The sequence below is a fragment of the Nothoprocta perdicaria genome, unplaced genomic scaffold (genome assembly GCF_003342845.1).
Source record: "Nothoprocta perdicaria isolate Ctin4 unplaced genomic scaffold, notPer1 scaffold_0, whole genome shotgun sequence".
In the NCBI taxonomy this organism is placed as follows: Eukaryota; Metazoa; Chordata; class Aves; order Tinamiformes; family Tinamidae; genus Nothoprocta; species Nothoprocta perdicaria.
The window spans coordinates 10329137-10346139 of NW_020454092.1; the positions used below are offsets into that span (position 1 = coordinate 10329137).

The following is a 17003-nucleotide window of genomic DNA, read 5'->3' on the forward strand; positions in this document are numbered from 1 at the left end:
TAAATATCATTCATATAGAATAGGGAATGCTATTAAGGTGCACTCTACCCTTTCCAGCACAGTGTACACAGGGGGAAGACTGCATAGTGAAACATATTTCTGTGTATTTATATTATCAGTCAGCTAATAGACCTGCCAGTAATGTTGCTCTGCTACGCTAATGCAGGCATTTTTGCACAGGTGCTGCAGTCCTACAATGGGAGTGTGCTTTCATGGAGCCGTAATAAATCCTACTACCAGAGGCAACATCTACCTGTCTACTTTTCCCACATTGTAGCCAGCTGACCTACTGTTGTAAATACTTGAAGTGAGTTTTATCAAACCACTCATACAGCTCACCTGGACTTCTTTTATTTATTTATTTATTTATTTTCTCTTGAAATACACCTTCTCTAGACTTACCATGGGGTAGTAGGCAGAATCCCTGTTCCTCTTTAGATCTATCTTTAGATATTGTACAAATTTCCCCCTTTTTGGAAGTTTGTTCTGTTTGGCAAACCAAAATCAGTGAGATGCCATAAACCTTTGCTCAGGTCCAGGAGAAGTCTGGGCTCTTTCCCCCAGGCACCAGCAGGGGCCCAGCCTCTGGCTCTCCTGCAGAGATTTCATATTGTAACAATCTGCACCTGACACACAAACCGGACAAGCCAAGTGGGGAAATTCTGACACCTTGTCACAAGCCAGAACAGTGTGCAGGATACTGAGACATGTACATGCTGAAGATGATCTCTGTTCCAAAATACACAGCTGCCATGTGTGGCAAAAGATCACTCTGATTTCATATCTGAGGAACCAAGACACAGAAACTGTCAGAGACTTAGCCAGTCTCACACTGCAAGGAAAACAGGTTTCCACGCTTTAGGCCAGATCATTTGGCCAATTTTTTCCCCGCAAAAGTTTTCCCATAAACAGTCTAGACAGGGACTGAACTKAAGGTGCAGCACAGAAGAACAGCTGCTCTTCAGACGTTGAATGATGACAGAAGCCCATTGGTATCACACAATTGTATTTGTATAAATGACACAGCTTTGAGTAACAGGAAAAGCTCYACCAGAATAGTCCAGAGCTTTTGCAAACAGAATTTTGCAAAATATTGTTATAAAGATGACAACACCACATAAGAAGGTACTAAGTTATTAAGCTGACAGGTTTCCGTAGCCTCACAATACAGCTTTGCAGAATAGAGCCCGCAGCACAGGCACAACAGATACGTTGTGTAGACGAGCACAAGAGACCTCAGCAAGACAAGGAAGATAAATATCGCAGCCTTCATTCGGGTGAGTGTCATCAGTTTAAATGAGACTCTTCCCTGCTTCAAAGCCTCTCCGAAATCAGAACACCCCATGACTACCATCACCCCACAAAACAAAGAAAAGAGCTTTACATTTTGGGCAAGGGGGAGGGCGGTATCAAAGGGGGAACTCTCTTCACTGATGAACTGGTACTAAAGTTTTTTAAAATGTTTTAAATTTTATGAGGTGCTGAATAGTTTGAATAGTTTAAAATGCCAAAAAGGCAAAGAAATAGCCAAGCCATGTGTGTGGTTATGGATCATTTAGGATTATGCTTTAGGAATGTAAATGAATTCTGAAGGAAATAACTGTGGCTGCTGAATGGAAAGATCTCTTGCTAATTGTTCCAGGTACCCGGTGACCCTCTAAAATGTCTGTCCSCCTCATCTTTGGTTATTCTGAATCAGGATCTCCACCAAATGTTACCAAATGAAGCAACTGCTTTAACTCTCTGTCAGGGAGATGCCAGCAATTTCCCAACAGGATCAGCTCATTTCAGAACTGCGTGAATCTCTGCTGCAGAAAATATGAGACCAGAGTTTTACTGTGTTCTGAGCGTTGTCAGAATAACCAGAGCAGTTCATTCATCTCCGCTTCAACAGAAGACACTGAGTTACTGTGTTTGTCACCACTTCTGTTCAAAAGTTTTATTTGGCAGTCCTAGAATAAAGGCTCAAACATAAAACAGTTTAACAAAAGAAAAATAGAACTTTGGGAAACTGTTTCCACTTTTCCCTTTACAGAAATGTTAGYTTTTAACACTTGGGAAGATTTTTACCGTAGTTTGTGATCCTTCATTCAGTAAGAGCTCAGAAAGGCAGAGAAAGAATGAGTTCAGACCGAAGTGCAAAATCTAGGAAGCCTCTCGGCTCCAACATATACAAGCCAAAATTAACACCAAGATTTCACTCTGTCATTAACAATATGTTCATGTGTTCCTACTTTGGAAGAAAATTATAAATATTTAGCTTTATTATCTCACAGAATCCAGACCAACTCTACACCACAACTTGAGACTGGGACATCATCAGGTCAAGAAACTCTACTGATACCACAGAAAAAAAGCAAGACTAAACAGCACGGGTTATTTGCAGAGAGCAATGATCCCTTCATAACAATAATATTTGGGTTTTGAATCCCGAGCCATTTTTTAAATAAGAAAATGCACTCTTCCTTGTATTTCTCAAGAGAAAGATCATCAATGTTAAGATACTTGTAAAAACTAAGTTTTCATTATTTTCAGTCTTCCAGCATTTCTATTTTATTTAATTTTACCAATGTGAAGTTATCTTGATGGGATGTAAATTTATTTGGCATGTTTCCAAATGCTATTTCCAATCCGCTTATACAAACAGTGCCATTGATCCGAATAGCTTGTGTCTTTAATACTTTCCTAGCTTAGGGAGACTATTTTAGGAACACTGCATTAGTACATGCTACTTGCAGGCAAGCAAACTGTACAGATTCACACTACATGTGCAAGACTTACTCTGGAAAATGAGTAAAAACAAACATCATTTCTTTCTGAACTGAAAACACAGCTACTGAAGACAGGCTTTGCAGCTATGAAATCTGTGAGAGCAGCATTGCACATCTGGGCTATAAGGTGGTAACAGAAACCCTTCACTCCGAATGAACATGTCTGTACTCCATCAATCTCCAGCCAGACAAGATGTATTTCCTGCAGCTCAGTAGTTCTGGCAGCAGCTACAGAAACCCTTTCACATTGCTGAGTTGAGCGCAGAAGAACTCAAGAATCTCACTACAGCAAAGACTGTCTGCTGAGAGCAACGAAGGCTGCTGGCCAAGGCAGTGTCCTGGAGAGCCTGTAACAATCTTCCTCAGTCAGTTGCACTGTCCCATCACTAATCCTGCTTTCTAAGGCTGRCAACAAGACTGTGCATGACACGTTGCTTGTTTGGTTTAAGTCTCAGTAAAAAATAGAATTGAACACACGCATTGATTGTGTATGTGAACATAAAATGCAGCATTGGAATCTAAACACTTAGTGTTTCTCGTTGTATTGTTTATTCTGTATAACTTACTTCTATGCATTAAGTAATTAAGATTTCTATATGCAAACCCACTGTAAAACATTAACTGCTTCTTAGCATCCCTCAGTAATGCTTTCATCCTGTAAGAATCTGTAAAATTTATAAAGTTAAGCTTTATGGTCTTAGTTCATAAACTTAGCAGCTTAGCAAAGATAACTCATACAATACAATATATAAATTGCTGCCTTAAAAAYAGCTAAGCAAAAACTGTTTGAAAGAAGAAAAAAGACAAAAATTCTCAAAGCACTAACTGAAATCCTAAAATATAAATTGATATGGCAATGAATTTCTAGTTCAGCAGCCCAGAATAAATATTTATAGAAAGCCTGAGTTTAAGAGAAATTTTGTGGACTTTCCTCTCCTTTCTAGTGCTTTCTCTGAAAACTAAAACTGCTGTGATCTCAGTAAGAGCAGCACACCCGTGCGCTTAGAAGTAACTACATTCGTTTAGGTTGTGGACAAAAGCGCTTACTGTTTTTCCTGCTGTTCTGGACAGGAAGTTCATCAGTGCAGGGATCAATTGACTCTATGCTGGCATGTGTTTGTATTAAAAATTATCAGCAAACATACAGTAAGACTCCAGGTGGACTGGACTGTTAAGTCCTACCACAAAATAAGCAAAAATCAATACCAATCACCATAGTTCTTTAATCTTATCATAATTTGTATTGCTTATTGATTGAAGTTAGTGGCCTGGCTTTTAACATAATTGGTTTCGAAATACTTATATTTGTCCTCTGGCAGAGACAAACTGCAGAGTTATTCTTTTATAAAGGAACACCAGAAATGATATAGGCAGAAGAATCAAGCTTAAGCATATTCAGTCTTGTTTAGTAGAGTTCCCAGCAGTTTCTTTTTTTCCTTTGGAGGAAAAAGCCAGTACTTCAGTTACCAGGTCTACTTCAAGCTTCAATCTTTTGTCAATGCACAATTCCCCTAAATAACCAATTTCTAGACACCACAATGATAAGTTGCAGTCTTATTTCATGTGCTGTTAAGAACTTGTATGTAAGTAAGAAAGGCCAATGCCACATGATGAGTTTGACTGCCAGTGGAACTGGCCATAACAAAGAATTATGCACTGGCCCAGMGGAAGGGAAAATAGCCTAAAAAGATGATGATTTTTTGAAATTAAAGGCAGGATTGAAGAAGGATTAGATTTTGATGAAATTTCAGAGATTTATGATTAAATCTCATGAAATAATAAAAAAAAAAAACCAAGAAAAATTACACTGACCACTTCCACTCTGACTTACCCAACCTCAGTTTCTGAACATATTATTTTTGTCCAGTACTTAAGCTATCTTGATAAACTCTCTCTCTTTGGTGTGTCTCAATTTTCTTTTATTCCTTTTTTCCACATATTTATCCTGTCTTTCTGACATCGCAGACTTTATGATTACTCTTACTACTTATTTCATCATTACTTCTGTAAAAGACTGAACCTCCTTTATACCACAAGTATTTTACATCCCCTGCAAATCTTTCAAAACATAATTCAAGAAATTTTGCTTTGACTTATTCTTGAGGATTATGGAAAATAACAGGTCCAGAAATCCCTACCAGAGAAAATGATTGCCCTCAAAATCAACCCTAATGGTAGGACACRGGTGACAACTTCAGCTGACATGTAGCTATTCTTGATGATAATACATCACAGTATTGGGTGATCACAAAATATAAAAAGCAAAAGCTTTTGGTCACTGCCCTCAAATCAGGGGCAGGTAGATGCAATTAAATCACAAAGATTTTAATTGTCAAGTTTCCCACATGATTTTAACTGCTTCCTCTTCAAAGGCTGAAATAATTGAAAACTCAGAAAAAAAAAAAATAAAGAGAAAGAGGTGGCCAAGAGGAGCACAGATGTATGTTCTGGCTTGAGTTAAAACCCRACTTGAACAGAGGGGTTGATCAGATGATCTCTAGATCATCTAACCTCAACCATTCTGCGATTCTGTGAAAACACCACTGGCTTGAATAGAGATACCATACAAAATCAGAGGTTCTCATTAACCCCATATTTACTTTAGGGGAATGGTCCTTAAAAGATCTAACAATAATATGACCATGATTGTTAAAAAAATAATAAAAAAAAAATTAAACAAAAAAACCACATTTTTAAGTTACTTTAAATATTATAGCAATTCTCAAATCAACAAAGAACAGGGAGCCATTCTACCTGGYATTGTAAACAGCAAGAGAGAGGCTCTGCCACAGCTGCTTATATGCAAACTGAATGGGAAAGGTGACTGAAAACAACAGAATAATAAGCATGATAGTGTCAAACTGGGTATTTCTTCCACATTTTGAGGGTAGGTGGGTTACCAAGGACAAGCTCAATTATATAAAGAATTAACCTTGAATGACAATGATTAAGAGTAGGCATATTGTATATCCAGTCTTCCTCAGTCATGGCTTCTTTTCTGCTTAGAAATTTTATCTGCTTGGAATTCAAACATTTTTATTATTGTCTGGGATTTCTGAACTTCTGGTAGATCACAGCAACTCTGTAAAAGGTCTTGCCAAACCTCCTGAAATCCTGGCCATTGCTGCACTTTTGTGCTCAGATTGGTAGCATGGGACAGTGCTCTGAGGTCAGAGCTTTTGGGAGCTGCTGAGCACACTGCACCCATGCCACACAGAGCACAGAGCTCCRGCACTTCTACTTCGCAAGTCTCGAATAGCACTCTGGGGGCCACAGGTGACAGAGGGACAGCTGTGTGGGGAGACCGAGAGGCACAACAGATCACACAGAGCACTCTCATCCAAACTCTAAAGTTTTTTGAGCAGCCTCTCCTACTGGGGTGTTTTTTCCCTGCAGGATATACATTGCACAAGAAACAGAAAAACGGTGGCAACATAAGGATGCATGCGTCATTTGGTGAAGGGTCTTTGTCACCCATTCCTCTTTAAAAAGAAATATACCCCAATGTTTCATATCTGGCTTCTTAGAGCATTGCACTGCATGGTAGTTTAAAGATTCAGCAAAGTCCTTCCCACCACCCCTCACCCTGCATCCACCTTTACCAGACAACTGTCTCCCAGAAAAACACAGTTCTTCCCAAACTCTTTTCTCATTTCACTCTGTCCAGAGCAGTCATCCTCCCAGAAAACACAGATCTTAAACCACTGTCAGCATCATGCAATTAGCTGAGCAGTACATTTTCTAACAGTGAGAGCTCGAGCCAACAGCAAAGAATTTTGTGCCATGTCCTCACCCTCTGTCATTATCTGGGCTCCTCTCATTTCAGATCCTGCATCTCAAATCTAGATAGACAGCATAATTAGAGCATACATCTGGAATGCTTGCAAGTGATGCKTGGAGCACACATTATTGCCTTAAGTCCAAAGCAAAGACGATGAGACAAGCTTTGCCCCTCAGTAATGGTACTGCAGCCAGAAGGAAACAAGTTTTATGTTCAGGTAGATTGCAATTTTAAAATGCTCTGATAGTTTTCCCCTTTCAACATTTCTCCCTTTTAACACTTCCTTCTTTACCCTTTATTTCTTAACAAACCACACAATTTGGTCTCTATCACAAAACAGGGAAGTCAAATTCCCTGTTACCTCCTCTTTCTTCCCACCTAATCCCAGCTTATTCTTTCAGGCAACATATTTCAAGGAGTATCTGCACAACCCTCAGCAGCACAAGCAGCTCAAACTAGCAAGTTCAAATATGTCACTGGGCTTACTGTGAGAGGAGAAAAAAAAAAAGAAGAAAAAAAAAAGAAAAAGAAAGAGGATGTTGCAACGCAAGGAAGTAGGAGAATTAGAAAGCACATTAACTAGAGGCAAGATTTGACATTTACCTGGTTTACCTTCAAATTTACCACCTAATTCACCAGTCCTTACTTGAAGGGGAAAGCAGGACAGTAACTACTAAAGGGGGAACAAACATCGAACTACTAAACCCAGCGCTACTCAAACCCTGCTCGAACCACATGTGTCTGTACACGACTAGCATGAAACGTAGCTCACTGAGATTAGAACACCGGGCTAGATTTAGTAGTTTAATTTCTTGGTTTGCGTGAAGTAGAAGAAAACATAATGCTCGGTTGCCAGTTGCGCAGTGCTTCATCCAAGGAGAAGAAATTCTTTCCTAACCCCCCAGGCAATCAGTCTGTGGTCCATAGCATGACATTTGCCATCTCCTCAAGCTAAGCTTTAGCAAAAGTATTCTTTAGAGTCATAAAATTAATGATCACCAATACTACCCTCAGAAATTATATATTTATGCAGCCAGAGCAGGTTTAGCTAACTGCTTGCAACAATCAAATGCAGTGGCAAATACCATTCTGAAGAAAGGTTTGATGGAAGCTGCTATTCTTTGAACTTGTCCATTTTTTAATGCTTGATGTATTCAGAAATATTCACACCATGCTTCTGATGCAATCAGTCTACTGCTATTCAGGATCAGCTGAGCTACGTGTGGGCAGCTAAACACACAGTTACCAACTGAAAATGCCTACAGTGGACAACCACCCTTTCTGTTTAAAGCAGCAAGCCTGCAGTAGAAAGTCTTACTGGTCTCAGAAGCCAAAGCTTAAAATAAGGAGGAAACGATCAAGGGAATGTGGTTCAGTGGTTACAGAACAGTAAAGAATCTATTCTCAGTTCTTGKTTTTTCTATCAATTTGCTCTAGGAACTTAAACAAATCTCTTAACCTCTCTATGCCTCTAAGTATCCTCCTATACAAAAGGTAACATGGACCTGGGAAAGCAGGATCTGAGCATTAACATTTGCTGACAGCTTATGCTAGCAGTCAGGAAAGCACAGCCCTGCTTGGGTCAGGCCTTGCTGCTGCTCTATTCACCTGCACAGACTCCTAGGACTTTGGGGCCCCAGTGGTTTATTCTGGTGCAGAAAACTGGCTGCTTTCTGAGATTTTCCCAGAGAATCATGAAAGAACCTGTCAATGCCTCTAAACACAGAACAGGGAACTGCAGGACTAGCTTGCTGTCTTAAAACAATCATGGAAAGGCTCAGAAGGCCGAGGAAAAGCAGAACCTAAGCCTGAACTCTATCACAAGCCAACTCAGGCTGATGGCAACACTCAAACTGTGGGTGTAGGAAGATCTGAATGCAATCATGGCAGTATTTAAATAGTTGCTGAGTTCTACAGTGGGGTGGGAATGTAGAGCTGGCTAAAAAAGTCCAATATTAAGAAACATAATTCCTAGATGGAAAGAAGTCTTCAGAAAAAGATTTGAGCTCTAACACAGGCAATCTTAGGTCTCTGAGCCCATAGTCTTGGAATGACTAGGATAGTAAGAAATCAAGATACATGTCCTGAACATGTCCTGAACAAGATTCTAAGAAATCAGGCAGGCAGGCTGGCACAAAACCATGCAAACTGGTGGAACCCCAGTTTCATTTGACTATATGGGAAACTACACTATTTACATAAATACTGAACTTAAACTTTTGCTATAGAACAGTACATCCAAGTTTGTAAGAGCGGAACAGGCTAAAATTAATTTATTTCTAAACTAGAAATGTAGTTATGGTTCTTACACTTCTCAGTCAGCACTGCTATGGTGTTTAGTGCTGTAATTAAAGTATCCTGCATTGCTGCAAAAAAATGGAAGTTGGGATCACTCAAAGTAAGGTCAGGAATCTAATTTGATTTCAAGTGGTATCAATGCAATCAAAATATGACCCTGTCTGAAAATTTACAGATAGTTACGGCCAGAACGTTATGTTCTCTTATGGCCAGAATGAACTTCTCTGTCCTTCTGTGTAATACTTGCCACAGAAACCCTTACAGTACTTACTGCAAAGAAAGGAATCATGATTCACTACTATGCTTGTGAAAATTAGGAAATCTGGTGATGCATTCAAAAGATATGCAATTACAGCTCAGTACAGCAAAGCTTTGATATATTTTTAATTATGTGTTACAATTACTGATAGACAAGCAAAGAGCTTAAAACAAAGACTGGTAACATTACTTGGGCTGCTTTTTTTTCAGGAGTATCTTAAAGGCTCTGACAAGCAAGAATGACCTAGCACAAGGCAGGCAATTACAGCCCCAAGCTGTTCACCCCAGGTGCTCTGCAATGAAGATCATTTCATCAGTCAACCTCTAATACACTAGGTATCCACAACACACACAGTAATTTATGAAGGCTTCTGTAAAAATCAGCTTAGCTGTTGCTCAGTGAACAACTGAGATGCCTGTGCTACAGAGGGGGAGTACCTGGGGAAGGCAACTTGGCCTTCACTTAACTAAAGAGTTTCATCCCTTGAACCAAGTTCCAGACCAAAACTGTGCTCGCATGCATGAAATAAGAGAAATTACATTTCTACTCTGAGGTCAAATTGGAAAACTGAGGTTGGCAGTCACATATGGATAAATTAGTTGAGTTAGTGGTAAGAAAATCAGGGTGGTAGTGGCAGGATTAAGAGAATTCTTGTTAACAGGAATTGCAGTTCTCTTTGACCTCAGATTTCCTATATTTACAGTCAATATTTTCAGTTTATGTACTGTCCTTCATCTTCAATTGCCATTTCACACAACTAACCCTACATGCTGTGGGAAAGAAAGGCAAAGTTGGACATTGTGGTTCTCTCCTCCTTGTTCACTTAATAAGAGTGCAGGATTGTCACAGTATCAGATTTATATCCTGTCTTGGATTCTCGAAATGTTTGTTCTTTCCGATAAGATAAATTCCACTGTAGAGGAACTCTTTGAAGAAAATCTCCTGTCTAGCCATTTTTAAAACTTCTATTTTTCTTTAGCTTAAGCCTAGTTTAATACCTACACTGTGTGATGGACCATCAGCAACAATCCTTCATAACATCTGTAGCCTATTTCCCAGCACAGAAAAAGCTACGTACATGCAGTAGCTATTACTGTCACTAAATCTTAKTAAATATTCTTCTCCTGGACCTCTGGAATGGCTAAGCAATAGAAAACACAGCATCGTCCCAGAAGCTAAAGATATACCCAGATGATATGAGCTACGCAGACTGCAGTCTCATCAGATTGCAGTTAATGGAGTGGCAGTGTTCTTCCAGCCTGTAGTATGTCCCCTCACCCTGTCATGTAACCAGAACAGGAGCACAAGCAAAATACTAACCCAGCTGTGAACAAGAGAACCCAAAACAAGCTCTCCAGCCACATTACTTTACAAATAACCCATCACCCAGACAATTTTAAGTAGTATGCTCATTACAAAACTCAGTTTCCAGAGCACAAGGTACTAAGGAGAACACACTGTGCTCCATTATTCTCTATATCTCCAATGATCATAACGTAGGATGCTTGCCCTCTGCTTCCCCCAGAAATGCAAGTTCATATTGCTGCCTCCAGCTAGTCTGGATTCCAGGAAATTTCGACCTGATTCACGATGCTACAGATGGGCTGTTTTGTCTACAGCTGTGTAGCATGCTCCTTCTCAGCTGTGTTCACTGAAAGGCAAAATGAAGCTCCCCAGGGCAACAAGTTGCACTGAGCCAAAACCAGCCAATATCCCATGCGCAGCAAGAAGTTGAAATGCCGAAGGCAGTGGCTGTAACTGCCCAATCCCAGTTTGCCAGGCAGTGGAATACAACATAACTCGTGCTGCTGCCCACAGAGTAATTACAGATCTCGCATGCATTTCAGCAGAGCTGTGGTCTTAAAGCCTACCACTTACAAAGCACTTTGAGCAATAAAGGGCTACTTCATCTATATGACATGCATGTGGTCAGTTTATGGAAAATTAAAGGATTCAGCCATGCTCAAACACCAAATGGGCAGAACTGGAATTTAMATTTTCAAATATGCTCAAGCTAAGACCTCAATCAAAACCCGTTTTCTTCAAGGAGTTTGTTAAGCCAGTCACTTCTATGCAGTAAGTACTCTGAGTATTTTATCCAAGCTGCTAGAAAGAACTCTTAGACTTTATCCATTTACGACTCAAGGCAATAATAAGAAGCAGGTGGAGATATCAAACCCAGAAGGATTAATACTTTAAAACCAAAGCTGAAAAAAAAAATACAAATATGCAACACTTCTGTGTTTGAACCAGTGATCGAATCAGACCAGTGATCRAACTCTAACTTACAGGTAACTAGAGTTTATAGTGGCCTCCTTTTGACTAATAATAAAATGCCTTCAGGATGCATCTAAAAATGAAAATATCCTACTCAGGCTTTGAATTAGGAGATGGAAAAAACAATCAAATATAGCTACATGACACACTTCAACTTCTATTTCACTTTACTGTTATTGCCTGGTGTAGAATTATCTGGAAGAACCAGTCAGCATTAGGATACAACACACACAGGCGCACCTACAAGAGCACTATGTTTTTTTTTTTCCCAATGTTTTCAACTGAGTTTGAAACTAATTAATGTGAAATAATGAAATTCTATGAAAAATGACAAWTTTTCCTCAAAGAAATTCAGTCTGAGAACTATTTCTGAGTTCTGTTTTTTCACTTAAAAACTGATTCACTTCAAAAATAGTTTTCTGCACAATTTCCTTAGAAAAAATCCAGTTTCTACCCTGATCTTTAATAAATAAACAAATAAGATAAATATCCGATGCCCCCTATTGGCTCTCTGTTTATGTTAGAGCTTTCAAAGTTATGAATTTCCCAAATTCCTTTTAGCCCTTGCATTTGTTACAGCAAAGTTGCARTCTCCCGCCTCCGTCCAATAAATCCCACCACTTCAAAGACTCRGACTGCAGTCAGTTAGATGTTACAGCTGTCAGCACACAGGCAGAGCGTGACAGGGACAGGAAGRAGCAAAAAGGGACAAGAGAAAGAAGTAGAAGCTCCAGAAGAAAGATCTGGGTTAAGGGAGAAGACAGAGAAATAAGCAGAACAAGAAAGAGATGATACTGGATTGAAGCATGATGAAGATACGAAGGGATGGAAACACTGGCACACTCTTCTGGAGCAAAGGTCCTATAATATGGATAAAATTAGAAAATTTACTATTTCTGCAGCCAACTACGCAGCTTCAGGAAAGGACAAGAACAAGTGGACAAGCTCTCCATCATTTCCATTTCTTACCTTCCCCTCAAACCGGGCGGTGGCTCCCAGCTGCACTCGGATATTCCGAGGAGGAAGGGTAAATGCAGGCGCTTCTGCTGGCACAGTGGGGCTGAGTGTCAGGGAGGTTTTGGAAACTCGAGTTGACGTCACCAATTTCACATCCCCCATGATGTGAGCTGTAAAGACAGAAACACAATTGTGATATAGAACTTAGAGTAATTAATTGTCTATATTTGTTTGTTTGTTTGTTATATACACATATGTAGTCCTTGGTCTAGAGTAACAAGCACTATTTTCTGGATGGGGAACCATGACCAGGAGAGTTTGCCTGATGTACCTACAGTTCCAGACAGGGTCACAGCCTTGAATTGAACTCAAACTGAACTCTCAAGTCCCAGACCAGAATCTTAACCAAAAAGCCATCCTTTACAACTGCATTAAACTGTAATAACTTACTTCAGGAAGATATTTTCGCAACGTGACTTTGATTTTCCTGGCATGGAACACACCAAAATCAGTAAGTCTCAAAAGCAGAGCCAGTGTTAAACAAGTACTTGTGAAATAGAGGCCTCTGTTTGCACTGGAATTAAGTTGCAAGTGGGAATGTGGAAAATCTGATTTTTCATACCACACTTTGAAGATCTTAAGAAATATCTGGATACCTCCCTCCCAAACACAGCACTCTTAGTACGTAACAGGCAGAAATTCCAACTCCCTTGCTTAGTACTCTTCTTTCTACAGCACACAGAGCAGGAAAATAACAGAAAGACAAAATTTTATAATGCTACAAAAAATTGTTCAGAAAAAAAATCCTTTGTTATTCACTCTATTTTTGTCAACTGAAAGCAAAAACTAAAAGAAAAAAGCAAAAGAGTAGTAGCTTACCCTGCTAGTTACTTGAAGAACTTACACAAAAAAAGCCTCACTCCAAAATATATATTTAADAGACAAGCTTAGCAGAGAATAAAGGGGAGAAATACTTGGCCAACCAATCATGGGGAATCAATGAAAAAACTGCCATGTATACCAACCCGTGATGGATTACATATTTGTTCATCTGCTTTTGCAAAAAGTTACAATARGTAATGCTTCCATCAACGGTAATATTTCAACTTAAGAGAAAAAGTATCAATGAAACAGGGGCCACACTACTCCTGACTCATCCACGTATAGAAGKATTACCTGTTCCTGAAAAGGCTGCAGAGTGTGGAGAACAAGAGGAAAAGTTGTCATGGTAAAGAAAGGTTCTACATATCTGGGCTCCACCCTCCTCTCCCCAGTTGAGGGATGGCTGACATGCCGCACCATTACAGCATCACCTTCCCACCGCTGTCTGGAATCTCCYGCCATTCCCAGGCATCTCAGAACTCCCATTTCTGCTCTGTGMTAAGGTAAAGCTGCAGATTATCCTGCAGACTTTCATCCAGCGCAAAGCTGTGAACGGATGCCTAACAAGACCATGTCTGTCAGTAATTTTTGTTAATTTTTTCTTCACAGATTAAGAATAAACTTCTAAAATTTTTCTATTTTTTTTAAGTTGCTATAAATGTCAACTCTGATCTTCTGTTACTCTTATGATATGTTAATATTATGATATGTGTATACTTATATGTTCTAGATTACCCTAAATTCTATTTTCATTTGTATTTCCTTTTTTTTTTTTCCTCTCCCCCTTTTCTCCAAGGACTTCCTTAAATTTCTCCTTTCCAGAGATGATCTTCAGTTTTGCAACATGCTCAACTGACTACTCAATCTTGACTTTTGTTTCCCACACATTTTTCTTGCCTGCTAAGGTATATCTTTCCACAGCCTATAAAAGGCCTACAAACTTGTGATGCCTCTGTAGCTGTGAAACTCTTCACCAGCAAATCAGCCTGCCCATATAAGCCTGCAATAAAACTTGTAATAGCAACAACAATGTGTCATGTGCAACATAGATGAACACATTAGAATGCATTTGATGCAATAAGAAGCCAAGGACAAAATCTGTCCTTCCACACACATCTGTATCAGCTTTGCAGAGTTCAGGMAAATATGACTGACCTTCCCTAAAGGCAGGAAAAAGAAAAAGAAAAAGAAAAAAAAAAAGGGAAAAGAAAAAAGACTCAATCCATTTCAAACTTCATATTAACTCATGTAAATCTGATGCAACTCCACTGGTGAATATGATTATACTGGCTAATAAGTAAATAATGAAGATACTATGTGTTACAAATGCCCACTATGCCATTCTGTAGAAATGCAACGTCCATCAGTCCTTAGATACAATGCATTGCTAATACAGGGTTATCTTAAGAACTCTTGCTAGGTGTAAAACCTCTTTACATGTAGGAACCACCACACCAGGTGGGCTGCAAGACCAAGCACACGCCTGCAAAACGCACTGTATCCATGGGCTCATCCTCCCAGCAGTGCTGGGTTTGGGCAGTGTCCAGGCTGCTTTAATGCAAAGTTCTCTACTTATGAAAGATTCTCTGATGAAAAAAACGAGCTGAACACTGATAATATCATCTTTCCACTAATAACTCCGGTCATTGGATTTAGCCATATGGAAAAAGTTGTAGGCAGGGAGACAACAAGGAGAGAGGGGAAAAAAAATCCTAAAATAGTCATTCTTACTTGTCAATTTACATTTTTATTGCATTTTGGTAACATGCCAAAAGTTATAAATAAGTTGATGCTTAATATTATAGTGGCAAAGTATGAAATAAAGTAATAGCTAATCTTTTCAGTAAGGACATCCTGTATGGATTTATGCTTTCCTAAATGTTTTCTAGGTGTCTAGAAGCGATTGAATTAACCTATGATTATTTGCCCAAATCAGCATATGCAGTTTTCCAGCAGTATAAGCTCCTACACATGCCCATTTAACAGTCTAGCTTTAATTAGCTGTGGACGCTGAAGATGTTTCTAGTAACTAATTACAAAATCTTTTTTTTTGAGCTTAGAGAATATCTAATAATTGTGCCACAAACAAATAAATATTTCCAGGTTGTGCCATCTGGTTTTCCTACAGAACTACTAGCTCTGAATACCTTAAGGAAATTATCTTAAAGAGAACAAATCTTGCCAAAGTTTAACATTTTATAGAAGAAGAAAAAAACAATAAATAAGACATTGGATATTGATATTTATTTTTTATTATTTATTTTTTATTTTTTATTTAAGCAACTTCCTACAATGATCCTATTACTAAAATATTTCTCCTAGGTATTGCAAGCTTGCTACTGAAAAAGATTTCAAGGATGCCACATGAACTGATAACACTTCATTTCACTTGTTGTGCACCCCAGACTACAATCGTTAGGCAAAACTAACTGCAGCTGAAGTTGTAACACAAACAGGATGGTATTAAACATAAAAGAAAACCACCATGCTGGCTTGCAGGGCTGATGTGGTTAGACAGCATTTCTATTCTGGATTTTTAAAATTCTTAATCCTTTCTAAAAAGCACATAAATCCTTACAAATTCTCACAGTGTGCCTTCTAATCTTTCTAATACCAAAGCAGACAAATGTGTTTCAAGCATCTTCTACCGAGAGCAAATCTCTAGCACTCAATACCATGCTCACAGAAATAAACTCCAAAAAGCAAACAGTAAGATATCCACTTTATAGTTTTTCCCCAATCACTTATTTTATATAAGCAAATACTTACCCTCAGCTTCCTACATAATCATTTAATTATATTAATTTCCTTTTACCAAGTCCTTCCTCCGAGGCAGAAGAAAAAGGAGAGGCAGAGAGGGCGTCTGCATGCGAGAGAGCGCGAGTGCAAGTGAGAGGAAATCGGGGCTGCCAGTTGAAAAAGCTTTATTCTTCTCACTGAGATTGCAACTCTACACCTAAGCAGCAGATTTTCACTTGGTCTGGCTATTCTGTTATTTTAACCAGACTGCCCCTGCTAACCTTTGAATCATCTCTAAAATGTGGATAGAATCTTCTGAGCTCTTTAAAAATAGGAGCAAAAGGAAAGCCCAGGGGCTGGAGCATTTGTCTGCAGTTTGGGAGTCCGAGTTGAATTCCCTGCTCCATAATGGGCTGCCTGCATGACCTCAGGCCAGGCACTAAGCCTCTCTTTTGCTATGGTTCCCCATTTGTAAAGTGGGGATTATTGTACTTCCTCACCACAAAGAGGAATCCTGTGAGGATAACTATATTAGAAGCTGGAAGTCAGGCTACAGTAAYAGGACCATATAAACAGTATAACTAGTAAAAGGCACAAAATTACCATAAACTCACAGGAAGCTGGATCTCATTATAGCCTTCCTTTTTTAAATCACAGGGTGGTGTTTTCAAAAAGCATGCATTTTAAAACACTGTAGGTAAAACTCATTTCCTTACACAGCCTCACTGAATTCAACAGTTTTCCTAGGGTCATGCATTGGGTTTCAAAATCTTAAGGTGTTTCTTTCATTTCTAAACCTGCAYGACAGATTCCTCTTTCACACATCTTATTTGCTCTGCCATAGCCTCTATCTTTACCACAACATGTGGTTACCATACATCTGAACTGAACATGCTCTGCACAGAATCACAGAAATTAATTTTTGCAGCCATAGGACTTGTGATTGTCTTGTCAATCTTACCATACAAGAGCCCACGAGGAAGCATCATCCTGCCTCCTGTCAGCTACCAGTACCTCAGAAGTGGCCTATAAGGGAGTG

The 17003-nt window shown here is 39.1% G+C and overlaps 1 protein-coding gene across 1 annotated transcript in view; it reads right to left on the reverse strand.

The window, feature by feature from the left end:
• Positions 1 to 17003, reverse strand: part of MYLK (myosin light chain kinase) — a 176356-nt gene that overhangs the window by 121717 nt on the left and 37636 nt on the right. Inside the window, exon 2 of the mRNA XM_026054306.1 lies at positions 12356 to 12513. Within this exon, the coding sequence (XP_025910091.1) occupies positions 12356 to 12505 (150 nt within the window). The 5' untranslated portion in view covers positions 12506 to 12513. The remainder of the gene's footprint in view (positions 1 to 12355; positions 12514 to 17003) is intronic.